Below are 16276 nucleotides of genomic sequence, written 5' to 3'. Positions count from 1 at the left end.
CAATTTCATTTGAAATTCTCGGCAGCGTTTTTGTTTGTTTGTATGTTGTTTGTTTGTTTGTTTGTCCATAATTTAACTAAATAAATATTCTGAACATGATTTATAAAGATATGTGTGCAGGACTTTAAAGATATATACAGAGAAATAAAAGCTTAAAGTATTTACAGAATTGTTCTTGAGTCACACTAGCTATAGCCTATTCGTTTTCAGTTATATTCAGGTAAATAACATGTCCTCTGAAATGATGCGGAAATGTAATAACCAAGTAAGATTTCTTATGTACTTTCTACATCTGATATGTTGTAATAATTTGCTTGTGCTCTAAGTGACGCTGTTGGTCAGCGAGAGTTGTTTTTATATTCTGCTTTTTAGATCCTCCTCTGTATTACGACTGTGTGCAGACTAGATTTCTCTCCACGTTGGACTGTCTGTTTATTAAACGGGCATCACGGAATTATTGCCTTTTAGGCACGTCAATGTTTTTATTTATCTCCGATTTTAAATGTCTTAATCCTGCCTGGTTTGGAGTATTTACAAGATGAGTGGCTTTTATTCACTCGATGCCCAGATAATTGGCTCTTCTGTCCGCGTTTCGACATGGCTGACAATGCTTCTGGTAGGGCTTGCATTTGTCATTACGCACGGGCAGGTCCGTTATTCTATTCCTGAGGAGATGAACAAGGGATCTGTGGTGGGAAATATCGTTCAGGATCTCGGTTTGGATATTAAGAGACTGAAATCTGGCCGAGCGCGGATCTTTACGGAGGACAGTCGTGAGTACATCGGTCTGAATGTGGATAAAGGCACGCTGATTGTAAAAGAGAGGATAGATAGAGAGGAGCTGTGCGCTCAGGTGTCTCCATGCTCTTTACATTTTCAGATTATTCTAGATAATCCAGTCGAGCTGCATCGAGTTGATGTAGAAATACTGGATATCAATGATCATGCTCCTGCGTTTAAAAGAAAAGAAATCAGTATTGAAATTTCAGAAACTGCAACTCCTGGTTCAAGATTTTCTTTAGACAGCGCGCATGATCCCGATGTTGGACTGAATACACTGCAGAGATACACCCTTAATCCAGCGGAACATTTTACTTTAAAAGAATTATCTCGTAGCGACGGCACAAAATATGTTGCAATGGTTTTAAAAACCCCTTTAGACAGAGAGCAACAAGAGGAGTACAATTTAATATTGACAGCATTTGATGGTGGAACTCCTCAGAAATCTGGAACAGTTAAGATAACTGTCACTGTTCTTGATGCAAACGACAATTCTCCTGTGTTCAGTCAGTCAATATACAGAGTGTCTTTGTCAGAAAATACACCGAAAGATAGTTTAGTAGTGACAGTTAGTGCTACTGACATGGACAAAGGGTCTAATAGCGAGGTTACCTATTCATTTTCACAAAGCACCGGAAAAGAATCGGTGGATTTGTTCAGTATTGATTCGGAAACTGGGGAAATTAAACTGAAAGGTTTTTTAGATTTTGAAAAATGCAAACAGTATGAATTAGATGTCGAGGCGATGGATAAGGGTGGGTTAGTTGATACTAGTAAATTGCTGGTTGAAATCATTGATGTTAATGACAATTCTCCTGTTATCAGTGTTATCACATTTTCTAACCCGATCCCTGAAGATTCCACACTGGAGACGGTTGTCGCAATATTGAATATTAAAGACATAGACTCCGGGAAAAATGGACAAATTAAATGCACAGTCAGTTCAGATCTGCCGTTTCGTATCAAATCGACATCCAATAATTTCTACAGTTTAGTTACTGACCGTATTTTAGATCGTGAAATGTTTTCTGAATACAATATAACGATCACAGCTACAGATGAAGGTTCTCCATCTTTATCTACAAATAAAACACTGAGGCTTAAAATATCCGATGTAAACGACAATGCCCCTGTTTTCCAGCGTCACTCATACACCGCTTATGTGATGGAAAATAATTCACCTGGAGTGTCTATATTTGCAGTGACAGCAACTGACAGAGACTCTGGGAATAATGCGCGCATTTCTTATTTTTTAGAAGATCTATCTGTGAACGGAGTTTCTGCTTCGTCTTATTTTTCAGTAAACGCAGAGAGCGGAGAGATTCTTGCTATTCGGTCTTTTGATTTCGAGCAAACAAAAGAGTTTAATATTCGCGTAAAAGCGCAGGACGGAGGCAACCCGCCTCTCAGTAGCAACGTGAGTGTGAAAATTATTATTCAGGACCAGAATGACAACGCGCCTCAGATTCTGTATCCAGTACAAACTGGTGGCTCTGTGGTAGCTGAAATGGTGCCTCGTTCAGCAGATGTGGGATATCTTGTCACTAAAGTGGTGGCTGTGGATGTGGACTCAGGACAGAATGCATGGCTCTCATATAAACTGCACAAAGCGACAGACAGAGCGCTGTTTGAAGTGGGTTTACAGAATGGAGAAATAAGAACTGTGCGCCAAGTCACTGATAAAGATGCTGTGAAACAGAAGCTCACTGTTGTAGTGGAGGACAACGGACAGCCCTCTCGTTCAGCTACAGTCAATGTTAACGTGGCGGTGGCGGACACTTTCCCTGAAGTGCTCTCCGAGTTCACTGACTTTACGCACGAGAAGGAATATAACGACAACCTGACATTTTATCTAGTCTTGGCCTTGGCTGTAGTTTCATTTCTCTTTATCGTCTCCATCATAGCTATACTGTCAGTGAAATGTTACAGATGGAGACGTGAGCGGATGTTTTACAAATCCAGTGCCAATCTTCCAGTCATTCCGTATTATCCACCCCTTTACGCAGACGTAGGGGGAACAGGAACTTTACAGCATATGTACAATTATGAAGCTTACAGAACCACTGACTCTAGAAAGAGTGACCTGAAACATTCCAGACCTCCTACTGAGAGCATCATTAGTCTGGACAGCAGTGGAGCACAGACTCTTACGCATGCGCAGAAGATTAGTGACTGCTATGATCAGGTGAGACCTACAACTGCAATAAATGTTACCTTGACAGTTATGGCGTTTTAGTTAGTTAGTTAGTTAGTTAGTTTGTTTGTTTGTTTGTTTTCGTCTCGGGTTTTTAAAACCGATTTTAAACTGGTTAATTGGTCATTTAAACTTTTGCCATATTGAAATACAATTTAATTCATTTTCTATTTTGGTATGAAATTAATCCGACTTCAGTTGGCATTTTTATATACAGCACTTGATCAGTGATCACTGGACGTTTTGCTTCAACAAATTGGTGTACATAATGATTTATATGCTGCAAGCAATTTCATTTGAAATTCTTGGCAGGGTTTTTTGTTTGTATGTTGTTTGTTTGTTCGTCCATACTTAAACTAAATAAATATTCTGAACATGATTTATAAAGATATGTGTGCAGGACTTTAAAGATATATACAGAGAAATAAAAGCTTAAAGTATTTACAGAATTGTTCTTGAGTCACACTAGCTATAGCCTATTCGTTTTCAGTTATATTCAGGTAAATAACATGTCCTCTGAAATGATGCGTAAATGTAATAACCAAGTAAGATTTCTTATGTACTTTCTACATCTGATATGTTGTAATAATTTGCTTTTGCTCTAAGTGACGCTGTTGGTCAGCGAGAGCTGTTTTTATATTCTGCTTTTTAGATCCTCCTCTGTATTACGACTGTGTGCAGACTAGATTTCTCTCCACGTTGGACTGTCTGTTTATTAAACGGGCATCACGGAATTATTGCCTTTTAGGCACGTCAATGTTTTTATTTATCTCCGATTTTAAATGTCTTAATCCTGCCTGGTTTGGAGTATTTACAAGATGAGTGGCTTTTATTCACTAGATGCCCAGATAATTGGCTCTTCTGTCCGCGTTTCGACATGGCTGACAATGCTTCTGGTAGGGCTTGCATTTGTCATTACGCACGGGCAGGTCCGTTATTCTATTCCTGAGGAGATGAACAAGGGATCTATGGTGGGAAATATCGTTCAGGATCTCGGTTTGGATATTAAGAGACTGAAATCTGGTCGAGCGCGGATCTTTACGGAGGACAGTCGTGAGTACATCGGTCTGAATGTGGATAAAGGCACGCTGATTGTAAAAGAGAGGATAGATAGAGAGGAGCTGTGCGCTCAAGTGTCTCCATGCTCTTTACATTTTCAGATTATTCTAGATAATCCAATGGAGCTGCATCGAGTTGATGTAGAAATACTGGATATCAATGATAATGCTCCTGCGTTTAAAGGAAAAGAAATCAGTATTGAAATTTCAGAAACTGCAACTCCTGGTTCAAGATTTTCCTTAGACAGCGCGCATGATCCCGATGTTGGACTGAATACACTGCAGAGATACACCCTTAATCCAGCGGAACATTTTACTTTGAAAGAATTATTTCGCAGCGACGGCACCAAATATGTTGCAATGGTTTTAAAAACCCCTTTAGACAGAGAGCAACAAGAGGAGCACAATTTAATTTTGACAGCATTTGATGGTGGAACTCCTCAAAAATCTGGAACAGTTAAGATAACTGTCACTGTTATTGATGTAAACGACAATTCTCCTGTGTTCAGTCAGACAATATACAGAGTGTCTTTGTCAGAAAATATTCCGAGAGATAGTTTAGTAGTTACAGTTAGTGCTACTGACATGGACAAAGGGTCTAATAGCGAGGTTACCTATTCATTTTCACAAAGCACCGGAAAAGAATCGGTGGATTTGTTCAGTATTGATTCGGAAACTGGGGAAATTAAACTGAAAGGTTTTTTAGATTTTGAAAAATACAAACAGTATGAATTAGATGTCGAGGCGATGGATAAGGGTGGGTTAGTTGATACTAGTAAAGTGCTTCTTGAAATTATTGATGTTAATGACAATTCTCCTGTTATCAGTGTTATCTCATTTTCTAACCCGATCCCTGAAGATTCCACACTGGAAACGGCTGTAGCAATGTTGAATATTAAAGACATAGACTCCGGGAAAAATGGACAAATTAAATGCACAGTCAGTTCAGATCTGCCGTTTCGTATCAAATCGACATCCAATAATTTCTACAGTTTAGTCACTGACCGTATTTTAGATCGTGAAATGTTTTCTGAATACAATATAACGATCACAGCTACAGATGAAGGTTCTCCATCTTTATCTACAAATAAAACACTGAGGCTTAAAATATCGGATGTAAACGACAATGCCCCTGTTTTCCAGCGTCACTCATACACCGCTTATGTGATGGAAAATAATTCACCTGGAGTGTCTATATTTGCAGTGACAGCAACTGACAGAGACTCTGGGAATAATGCGCGCATTTCTTATTTTTTAGAAGATCTTTCTGTGAACGGAGTTTCTGCTTCGTCTTATATTTCAGTTAACGCAGAGAGCGGAGAGATTCTTGCTATCCGATCTTTCGATTACGAGCAAACAAAAGAGTTTAATATTCGCGTAAAAGCGCAGGACGGAGGCAACCCCCCTCTCAGTAGCAACGTGAGTGTGAAAATTATTATTCAGGACCAGAATGACAACGCGCCTCAGATTCTGTATCCAGTACAAACTGGTGGCTCTGTGGTGGCTGAAATGGTGCCTCGTTCAGCAGATGTGGGATATCTTGTCACTAAAGTGGTGGCTGTGGATGTGGACTCAGGACAGAATGCATGGCTCTCATATAAACTGCACAAAGCGACAGACAGAGCGCTGTTTGAAGTTGGTTTACAAAATGGAGAAATAAGAACTGTGCGCCAAGTCACTGATAAAGATGCTGTGAAACAGAAGCTCACTGTTGTAGTGGAGGACAACGGACAGCCCTCTCGTTCAGCTACAGTCAATGTTAACGTGGCGGTGGCGGACACTTTCCCTGAAGTGCTCTCCGAGTTCACTGACTTTACGCACGAGAAGGAATACAACGACAACCTGACATTTTATCTAGTCTTGGCCTTGGCTGTAGTTTCTTTTCTCTTTGTCGTGTCCATCATAGCTATACTGTCAGTGAAATGTTACAGATGGAGACGTGAGCGGATGTTTTACAAATCCGGTGCCAATCTTCCAGTCATTCCGTATTATCCACCCCTTTACGCAGACATTGGTGGCACTGGCACTTTAAAACAAGCATTCAATTATGAAATGTGTGGAACTGCTGATTCCCGAAAAAGTGATATGAAATATGTCAGACCGTATAGTAAGAGTGTCATTAGTCTGGACGCAAATGGAACACAGACGCTTTTGCACGGACAAACTGAGAATCAGGTGAGATCTTCGTGTGTTAATTTAGATATCTCTCATATGTATGCTTTTACATTCTTCCCTATATTCTTATACATCTGTATATGCTCTTACATATTGACTCTAAATAAGAGCAAGGGTGGTTCTGTTCAAAGCTCTGGCTTAATGATTAGAAGTTGAGCATGCTAGCCATGGCACGGACAAACTGCCACATTTGGGCTTCTGAGCACGGCCCCTCTGCTCCTTTGTGCCGTATCATGGCTGACCCTGCGCTCTGTCCCCAGCTTTCAGAATCAAAATGTGCTTTATTGCCATGTATGCTCACACATACATGGAATTTCTTTGGTGCTGCAGAATACACAGACATAAATTATAATATAGAAAAATATAGAAATACAGATATAAGCAGGGTGGAAATATAACTAGGGTACTCATGTACAGGAGGCATATACATGCATATCTAACAAGTATACCATTTCTAACATGGTATATGCGAAGGAAGGTCACTGTACTGTAATGTATATGTGACAAAATAATGGCTAATTGCAAAAATATAACTGAGATGTTCAAAAATACTATACTGCTTACATATATAAGTGTTCAGCTACATACACATCTGTATGCACAATATATGAATAGACCATGCAGCTATTTATATAAGGCATAGTTTCATCCATATCTCTTCTGTATTGTGTTAAAAAAAATCTATCCTCTTTCCATTACAGTATTTTTATTATATTTTATGTAATGCTTATTCTGAGCCATAAGTGTCGCTGTTGATCAGTGAAGTTGAGTTTTCTGAAGTATAAAAATCCCACACCTCCCTTTTTAGTGGCATTCGCGCATGTCCACTGTCTTGGATTCCCATTTCAGATTTATATAAAGACAGCGTGTAAGATTTTTTTTTACGTGTTATGTCTAGTTTTCTTTTTCTATCACTTATTAAATTAATAATACAAGTTATCTGGGCTATTCAAGAAACATCGCGTTAATATTCTGTAATAATCCTTAAAGGGATTCGGTAACGCTACTGCATTATAATGGGGAAAAACATCTTTGTCGCATGGCGTTCCTGTGTCCTTTTTGTCTGTTTGCGCTTGCTCAATGGCGTATCCGGGCAGCTCCGTTATGCAGTGTCTGAAGAAATGTCACCTGGTTCTTTAGTCGGAGATGTTGTGAAGGACCTGGATCTGGAGCCGAAGCGACTGCTGGAGGGAAAGGCTCGTATCTTTGCGGCGAGCGGGCGCGATTATGTGCAACTGGATAGAGAGAAAGGACATATCACGGTAAAGGAAAGGATGGACCGCGAGAGTCTGTGCTCTTCCTCAACCTCGGCTTGCAGCATCAGCTTCGAGATCATTGTGGAAAACCCGATTGAGCTCTACAGGGTAACTGTGGAAATATTAGACGTGAACGATAACAGCCCCGCGTTTCCACGAGGGGAAATTAAACTGGAAATCAGTGAATCAGCTTCTGTCGGCGCGCGCTTTGCTGTGGATAGAGCTCTCGACGCCGACGTGGGAATCAACAGCATCCAAAGCTATTCAGTTGACCCGACTGAACATTTTACACTGAAAACACAGAGTCGAGCAGGTAGTGGCAAAAATGTCGAGCTTGTTTTACAGACGCCATTAGACAGAGAAAAGGAAGAACATTTGTATCTAACAGTAACAGCTATAGATGGAGGCAGCCCTAAACGCTCTGGCACTGTAAAAATTCATGTTGTTGTTTTAGATAATAATGACAACGCCCCGGTGTTCAAAACAAGTTCTTATAAAGTATCTGTTCCCGAAAATACGGCAAAGGGGGCGTTACTGATTACAGTTAATGCCACAGACGCAGATACAGCATCAAATGGACAAATTGGTTATTATTTTGAACACACAACACCTAAGATTAGAGAGCTGTTCACAATCAATGAATCCACTGGTGAGATAATGCTGTCTGGACAGCTGGATTTTGAGGACGCGACCATTCATGAATTTAAAATCCAGGCAAAGGACCAGGGAGGTTTAGCCGACTCCTGTGAGGTTGTAATTGAAGTGACAGATGTGAATGATAATGCTCCTAAAATGACGCTCATGTCCTTTTCCAACACGCTGCCCGAAAACTCACCTCTTGGCACTGTTGTAGCAATGATCAATGTACAAGACAGCGACTCGGAGGAAAATGGAAAGATCACCTGCTGGATTGATGGAAACCTCCCATTCAGAACCGAATCATCTCTGTCTAATTACTACTCCATAGTGACAGACTCCAGCTTAGACAGAGAACAAACAGCTGAATATAACATCACCATCACGGCCAAGGATGGCGGGCACCCATCCTTGTCTAGTACAAAAACATTGTTAGTAAAAGTATCTGACATAAATGACCATTCGCCACGTTTTGAACGAGAGACATACGATGCACACATCCCTGAGAATAACTCTCCTTCTTTAATTTTGCTCAGTGTGAAGGCAAACGATGAGGACTTGGGTGCCAACGCACGTGTGTCATATTTCATTGTCGACAAAGATGTGAATGGCAGGCCAGCATCATCGTTAGTTTCCATTGATTCCGACAATGGTAAGATTTACGCAATTAACTCGTTTGATTATGAGCAAATTAAGTCGTTCAGTGTTACTATTAGAGCTCAAGATGGTGGTTCACCTTCTCTGGGTAGCAATGCCACTATAAACTTTTATATTCAGGACCAGAATGACAACGCACCTCAGATTCTGTATCCAGTACAAACCGGTGGCGCTGTGGTGGCTGAAATGGTGCCTCGTTCAGCAGATGTTGGATATCTTGTCACTAAGGTGGTGGCAGTGGATGTGGACTCAGGACAAAATGCATGGCTCTCATATAAACTGCACAAAGCGACAGACAGAGCGCTGTTTGAAGTGGGCTTACAGAATGGAGAAATAAGAACTGTGCGCCAAGTCACTGATAAAGATGCTGTGAAACAGAAGCTCACTGTTGTAGTGGAGGACAACGGACAGCCCTCTCGTTCAGCTACAGTCAATGTTAACGTGGCGGTGGCGGACACTTTCCCTGAAGTGCTCTCCGAGTTCACTGACTTTACTCACAAGGAATACAATGACAACCTGACATTTTATCTAGTCTTGGCCTTGGCTGTAGTTTCCTTTCTGTTTATTGTCTCCATCATAACTATATTGTCAGTCAAATGCTACAGATGGAGACGTGAGCAAATGTTTTACAAATCTGCTGCCAGTCTACCAGTTATTCCATATTATCCACCCCTTTACGCAGATGCAGGTGGCACAGGTACTTTGAAACAAGCATTTAATTATGAGATGTATGGAACTGCTGACTCTAGAAAAAGTGACATTAAATTTGCCCCATCTTCCAGTCAGAGTCTTTTAAACGTTGACCTAGGAGGCACAAGGACTGTGCCAAGACAAACCAAGCACTCTATTGACCCAGATGTTAATGCTGAGGTGAGGACCTTAAGCTATTTTTCATGAATGAAAACTGTAAGTAAAAAGTTCAAAGTAAATCATAATCATTGTGGGATTAATAGGTACATCAAATAATCTTTTGCAAACAATCACTTGTGCTCTGTGCCTTTTTTAGCATTTTCACAGTGAGGATATAAAATGACGAGAGAGAGAGAGAGAGAGAGAGAGAGAGAGAAATGTGAGATCAGATCAAGTTCATTAAATCTATTGATAGTCTCTTAGTTTTAAGTTGCTTTGGATAAATCGTTAGCAAATTAGCAAATGTAAATGTGTGTGCAAGCATGTGTGTGTGTGTGTGTGTTTGTGTATGTAAGAGAGAGAGGGAGAGAGAGAGAGAGAGAGAGCACAAACTGATTTGTACTTTTGACATTTTGTCTGTTGTCAGTTTGATGATGAGCAACCGGTTCTGAACAGTTCTCTTCATCCATTGAACTTTCACACAAAATTTATTGAAAATAAATATGAAAGTAAATGGTTGAGGGGAGGTGAGTGAGTGATGCTAACCCAGTCTACCTCAGTACAAAAGTTTGGAAGATCTGAGTATTTCCATCCTCTTCTTAACCTTTCACGGCTTTATTATATGCTCATATAAATACTTTCACATTTACATCTTGGACTCTTCTAGATGTAGCGGGTGACAGTAAACAGCCATTAAGCTAATAATGCTGAGGCACATTTGTGTGGATGGTATCTTGTGTTTATTTCCTCATTACACCACAGGCAGTCACTTTGAAATCAACCATATGTGCTTTGTTGCTCGGTGATTTGTGGAGACAGTGGGACAAGGGTATAAAGCTCATGTGGCAAACAGATGTGGACGTCGTTTTCTACAGGAAGAAACAATGTGGTTATGTTGTGGCGACACACTGGGTTTCGTTAGATGTGCAGACGTGAATGGTTCTATAATGGTTCTTCTAATGGTTCTTGTGTGTGTGTGTGTGTGTGAGCAAGAGAGAGAGAGAGAGAGAGAGAGAGAGAGAGAGAGCGAACTTGTGCACTTGTGACCTCCCAGGCATGAACTTCTTTACATCTGGGCTTAATATAGCTTCTGGACTCTACAGTGTCTATACCCATTAGCCAGATCAGTGTTTATGACGCATTCTCCTGAGATTCCTTATTAAATCATAGATGTAATTATTGCTTTACTTCTCATTTAAAAGCTGAACTGTTAGTTCTAGACCTAAAGAAAAATGTGTATTGGGCCAACACCTTTTCTGTAACTAGATTTAATCAATGTTGTTGTTGTGTTTGCATTTCCAAGAGGATTAATGGCTACTAGGTAGGAAATCATGGGTGGTGAGGATGTTGCTGTTGGTGGAAGTGGAGTGTGGTTCAGGAGGGCAAGAATGCAGAAAGGCTGATCAGCGATCTAATCATAGTGCATCTCTATATAGTCTTTTTAGCAAAACAAACTGTATTATTTAGAAATAAAATAATTTTCATTTATAGCATCTTTCACATACATACATCAAAACACAAAAGGTTTTATTTTGTTTTGATTTTATTTTTATTGCTGCTTGTTTATGTGTCTTCTCCACCTTTTTTGGTTGTTCTCTTTACAGTAATACAAGCCTAGTTATTCCATATTCAGCGTGTGGCAAAATCTCTGCTGTTTGACTTGACTTAATGCTTTTTGGAATTATTTAAAGTCAGAGATGGTATAATTTTGGTATGATGTAATGGTAATGGTATGTGTATATTAATGGTAATGATAATGGTATGTGTGTTTTTACTGTATTTTATTATTATAGTATTATTATATTTCAGTTGCTCTTGATAGATTGACCGAGTTGATCAGACAAGCTCATAATGTGCCGTAGAGGTTATTTTGTAGTGGTTTGATCTGACCTGACATGAATCAGCACTATGCCATTCCACTGCAGCATCCAGTGTAATGTCAGGAGATAGGCAGTGTCTCTTTTCCCAGATAGATAGATAGATAGATAGATAGATAGATAGATAGATAGATAGATAGATAGATAGATAGATGAGGATCTCACATGAGGATTAGAAAAAAGTATTTTATAAGATGACAATATAATTGCTGTATATTGTAGGAAGAAGGGAAGCAGTTCTTTTCAACCCTTTCCTTTTACTTCATCCCTCCTCCCTTCCCCCTCTCCAGCTGCACCCCTCTGCAGTCTTTGTGCTGTGTGTGTTGGACTGCTCCGTATTCAGTGTAGAGAGAAAACTGATCTAAACACACTCACAGATCACTTCCACAAAATAATCACATTTGGAACATAACAGTTGTCTCAACACGATTTATATGAAAGGTTAAGGTTTCATATGGGGTTAATGTCTGTACCTTTTCTTACAACTTTATTGTTATGAAACACACACTGCTCTCACTCATTTAAATTTGACTTTGATGCTTGAAATGAGGTTTTCCTGTCATATAAACCTTTGCATCATGTGCTTTACTCTTCTACATGCATTCCTGTCCACCCTCCTCCTAACCTACTTCCATCCTTAGGTGGATGTGTTGCCATAGCAACAAGCTGACACATATAGGCCGTACCATTATGTCACAGGCCACAGGGGGGCAGTGAGAAGCTCAAAGCCATGTGTAATGGTCTACAGGAAAGGAAGTGGTTCTGTGGGAGAATAAATACCCCTGGATTTAGTAATATATTCCGCTGGCCTAGGGCTCTCATCTAATGTTAGGGGGAAGGGAACTGTGTGTGTGTGCATGATGGGGCCAAATATTCTGTCTTTTTTTTTCTATATTTGCCTCATTCTCTCATAGTTATGAAGTGCAATATAGATTATAAACACTCAAACATGTAGAAACCTTCCCTCTGTGAAGACTCTTGAATGTTCATTAACCATTAAAAAGATGTTTCCTTTCCAGATAGAGTTCAAAGTAGAACCATTTAAATTTTATTTAAATTATGATTTAAAGCCTATATCATCATGCCATCTGTCTATTTTTAATTCTTTTACTTAAAGACATGTTATGCAGATACACATCACATGCACATATGTATACAAATAATAAATCATGGAGGATATTGTAGATTTCTTAATTAGAGGGTAATTTTCTAGAATCAGCCTACTGAGAAAATATAACACTGATAAACTGAATTAAAAACCTAATGCTTTCAACATCTCACCATTTTTTCCTTTCTCTCTCTCTCTCTCTCTCTCTCTCTCTCTCTCTCTCTCTGTCTTTCTCTCTCTCTCTCTCTCTCTCTCTCTTTCTCTGTCTCACTCTCTTTTTCTCTATATAACCTTTTTATATGAAAGCAATATGTGTACTGCAACCTCAGAATTGTTTTGTTGCATTTCTGGTCACATGTTTTGTGTGTGTGTGTTTTTCCCCCAAAGAAAACACATGGATTCAATTCTGTTTGTTTTATAATTGTTCAGAGGATAGGTAAGTATACGATGGCTCCCAAAAGTGTCAGAAAAGTTCATTATTCTAACTTAGTTCCTTTATGTTTATTTCTTTTTCATGGCATCCTCCTGCCTGTGCTGCTGCGGCTGCCTGTCCTGTTCCTGCTTCATTCTCTTCCCCTGTGTTTGATTCAATAAAGGTAAGAAACTATAAGTCTTTAAGACAGGATTATCTTCCTAGTTAGTCTATTAACAGCACACTTTGAATTATACCAGTACTGTAAAACCTGGGATTTTTTATATCCATTATCCTTCAGAGGTAATAAGCTGTAGCTGTGAGGCTACTGTTCTATTGTACACTGAGTCTTATTGGGACTTTCGGGATTTGGGGAGGTTTTGAATCTTTAACATTGAAAAAGGTTGTTTGAAATTAACTGATAAAGAGTTACCAACTACATATTTTATTCATTCATTCATTTATTGATAGATAACTGATATGAATATGAAGATTTATATTTAAGTCCTTTCAGTTTTCTATATCTCATAGGAATGTGACTGTTGCTTATATTTAGCTTCATAAAACGCTTGGTTTCTTTGCTTAGCTGTTGATGGAGGAAAGCAAGCGAGGCAACCGCTATGAGTGGCGCTGTTCGCATACGTGGTGCTGAAAGTCTCACATTCATTTCCCCGCAGCTCTTGCTCTTCCGCGCTGTCATTTTTATATTAAAATTACATGAGCATGTGAATCCTGACGCCTTTTTTACCTCTGGCTATTTTTATGCTCGAGCATACAGTTTAACCGTCGGCCTATTTTAATGCAAATGCTAAACAAACAGCTAGCAAAAAGCTCTCTTCTCTTGTGTGTTTGTGTGTGGAGTCGGGGTGGGGCGGTGGGGTGCGCCGCGCCCTGGTGCTGCACTGCATTCTGTCTGACACGTGCACATTCAGAGCACGGTGTTGTTTGTGTCTTTCACCACAAGGCGGCAGTAAAGAAACCTGCTCCTTTATTATTATTATTATTATTATTATTATTATTATTATTATTATTATTATAAATACTACTACTACTACTACTACTACTACTAATAATAATAATAATAATAATAATAATAATTATTATTATTATTATTATTATTATTATTATTATTATTATATTAGTAGTATCAGTGTTAGTGTTATTTTAATTAGACTGATTGGATCATATTTATTTCCTCCATTTTTCAAGTCATAAACAAACATAAATGTATTTAGAATGTAAAATGCTTTGCACATCAATCTCATAATTAAGGTTTCTGCATCTAACTATTTAATACACATTATATACATCTACATATGCTCTCTCTCTCTCTCTCTCTCTATATATATATATATATATAAATCATGTGAAAAAATAGGACACCCCATGAAAGCCTGTGCTTTTTTTTTTTTTTACATAACTAAATATATGGGCATTTGATCCTCATTTTAACAAGTAATAAGATTCAAGTAATATAACAAACTAACAAAAAAACATCATATTGTTAAATAATCTGTAAAGGTATTTCTAAGAAGGGCACTTTTGTCATGAAATTTTCACCAGATTTTGGTACCAACCCATGCATCTTTCCCTGTGTCATTTCACATTATTGCACATAATTTATAGACATCTACAATTTATTTCTTTGCATGGGTTGTTACCAACATTTCCTCTCTTCATATAATCCAGACAAACTCTGTGAAATTGAGACCAGGACTCACAATTTGCAGAAATTCAGCCCCAAACCTGCAAGGAACCTCCAACATAATTTATTGTTTCCTGTAGACCCTCTCTAGCCCTTTGGCAGACAAACTGCATACTGCTACAGCCAAATATTTCAAGTTTTTCCTCTTCAGTCCAGAGAACCTGCTGCCATTTTTCTGCACCCCAGTTCCTACATTTTCATGCATAGTTGAGTTGCTTAGCCTTGTTTCCACATCAGAGGTAAGGCTTTTTGGCTGGAATTCTTTCATGAAGACCACTTCTGGCCAGACTTCTCAGGACAGTAGATGGGAGGACCTGGGTCCCACTGGTTTGAAATATATGTCTAAGAGAGACCTTACTGATGCAGGACCTTGTGTTTTGTTGCTGTGCTCAGTCCTGCCATGGTGTATGACCTCTGACATGAAACTATTTCCACAACCTCACCTTGGTAGGAGAGTCTCACCCAGTTTGAAGCCTTCTACACAGCTATTTCTGTTTCAGTTAAAGATTGTGTTTCAACCTACATATGAAAATGATAATTATTAGCACCTGCTTGGTATAATTGGTTTAATCATACACATGACTCTTATCCTACAAAATCCCTGACTTCATGTAAGCATGCAAAGTGTGCAAGTGTAAAATTTGGAGACAGCCGGATGGAGTTTTGCGTGTTTGAGAGTTTATGAATTGATGCTGGATTGAAGCCAAAGGGTAATCTCTCAAAATATTGATTTGATTTAGATTTCTCTTCCGTTAACTCACTTTACATTTTGTATATTGAAAAAACCAAACAATTAAGATGTATATTTAAAAGCATTCTTGCTTTAAAAACATTTCTTCACACCTACCTAAAGGTTGTGCACAGTACTGTATATATACCTGCTGGCCATTTTTCATTGATCCCTAAGCATTTTGCAACATATTAGCATTTGTGGTTTTATTCATGTTAATGTATATGGGCATATTATTTACAATTTGTACATATTTTTACTTTATAAATGCTCAAGTCATCTGTTGCTTTTATGCTCCTATTGGGTCATTGTGATGCCTCTACAGCAAAAGGAATCCAGCAAAATGCTAAGGAAATATTAGCCACATCAGGTCTTTAAAAAAATACAAAGGCTATACCAGATGATTTTTATAATATGCAAGTTTTTAGTAGGTTCAAGTAATCCACTTTTACTGTTATTTGCATGGGCAACCTAAATTATTCTACATAGAAGTTTTGCAAAAGGAAAGCCTTAATTTTATATCTTCCGTCCATAGAGGGACACACAGAGGAACCTTATTATATGATAGAAGACAGTATAGTCTAAACCAAAAATTTTATGTGTATTATGTTAGAGTAACATGCTGTAATAAATCTGTTTTTCCCATATATTATGTTGTTATAGCATTAGTGTAATATAGTTGTGCTTATGTTCTTTATCTATATATCAGCTATATGTCAGTTGAATACTGTATTTTACTTTAAGCGAGATACCTTCTAGCACCCTACTAAAGTTCCCAACAAGAACATTTTCAGAAATGCAATAAAAATGTCTACAATATTTACTATTGAATATATATC

At 38.6% G+C, this 16276-nt stretch overlaps 1 protein-coding gene across 22 annotated transcripts in view; it reads left to right on the top strand.

Moving 5' to 3' along the window:
- The window catches only part of LOC131364610 (protocadherin gamma-A11-like), a 106939-nt gene that overhangs the window by 69307 nt on the left and 21356 nt on the right, over nucleotides 1–16276 (top strand). Inside the window, exon 1 of one of the 22 annotated variants that reach the window (XM_058407799.1) lies at nucleotides 342–2965. The exons of 19 other annotated variants lie outside the window; for them this stretch is intronic. In XM_058407799.1, coding sequence (XP_058263782.1) covers nucleotides 539–2965 — 2427 coding nt within the window. In that variant the 5' untranslated portion in view covers nucleotides 342–538. Of the gene's footprint in view, nucleotides 1–341; nucleotides 2966–3239; nucleotides 6208–7010; nucleotides 9627–16276 lie in introns of those variants that run through there. 2 more of the 22 variants (XM_058407802.1, XM_058407803.1) reach the window with 2 other exon arrangements.

Source organism: Hemibagrus wyckioides, linkage group LG14 (genome assembly GCF_019097595.1).
Source record: "Hemibagrus wyckioides isolate EC202008001 linkage group LG14, SWU_Hwy_1.0, whole genome shotgun sequence".
In the NCBI taxonomy this organism is placed as follows: Eukaryota; Metazoa; Chordata; class Actinopteri; order Siluriformes; family Bagridae; genus Hemibagrus; species Hemibagrus wyckioides.
Note: the sequence above shows the minus strand (reverse complement) of the source record. Positions and strands in the feature narration are given on the sequence as shown.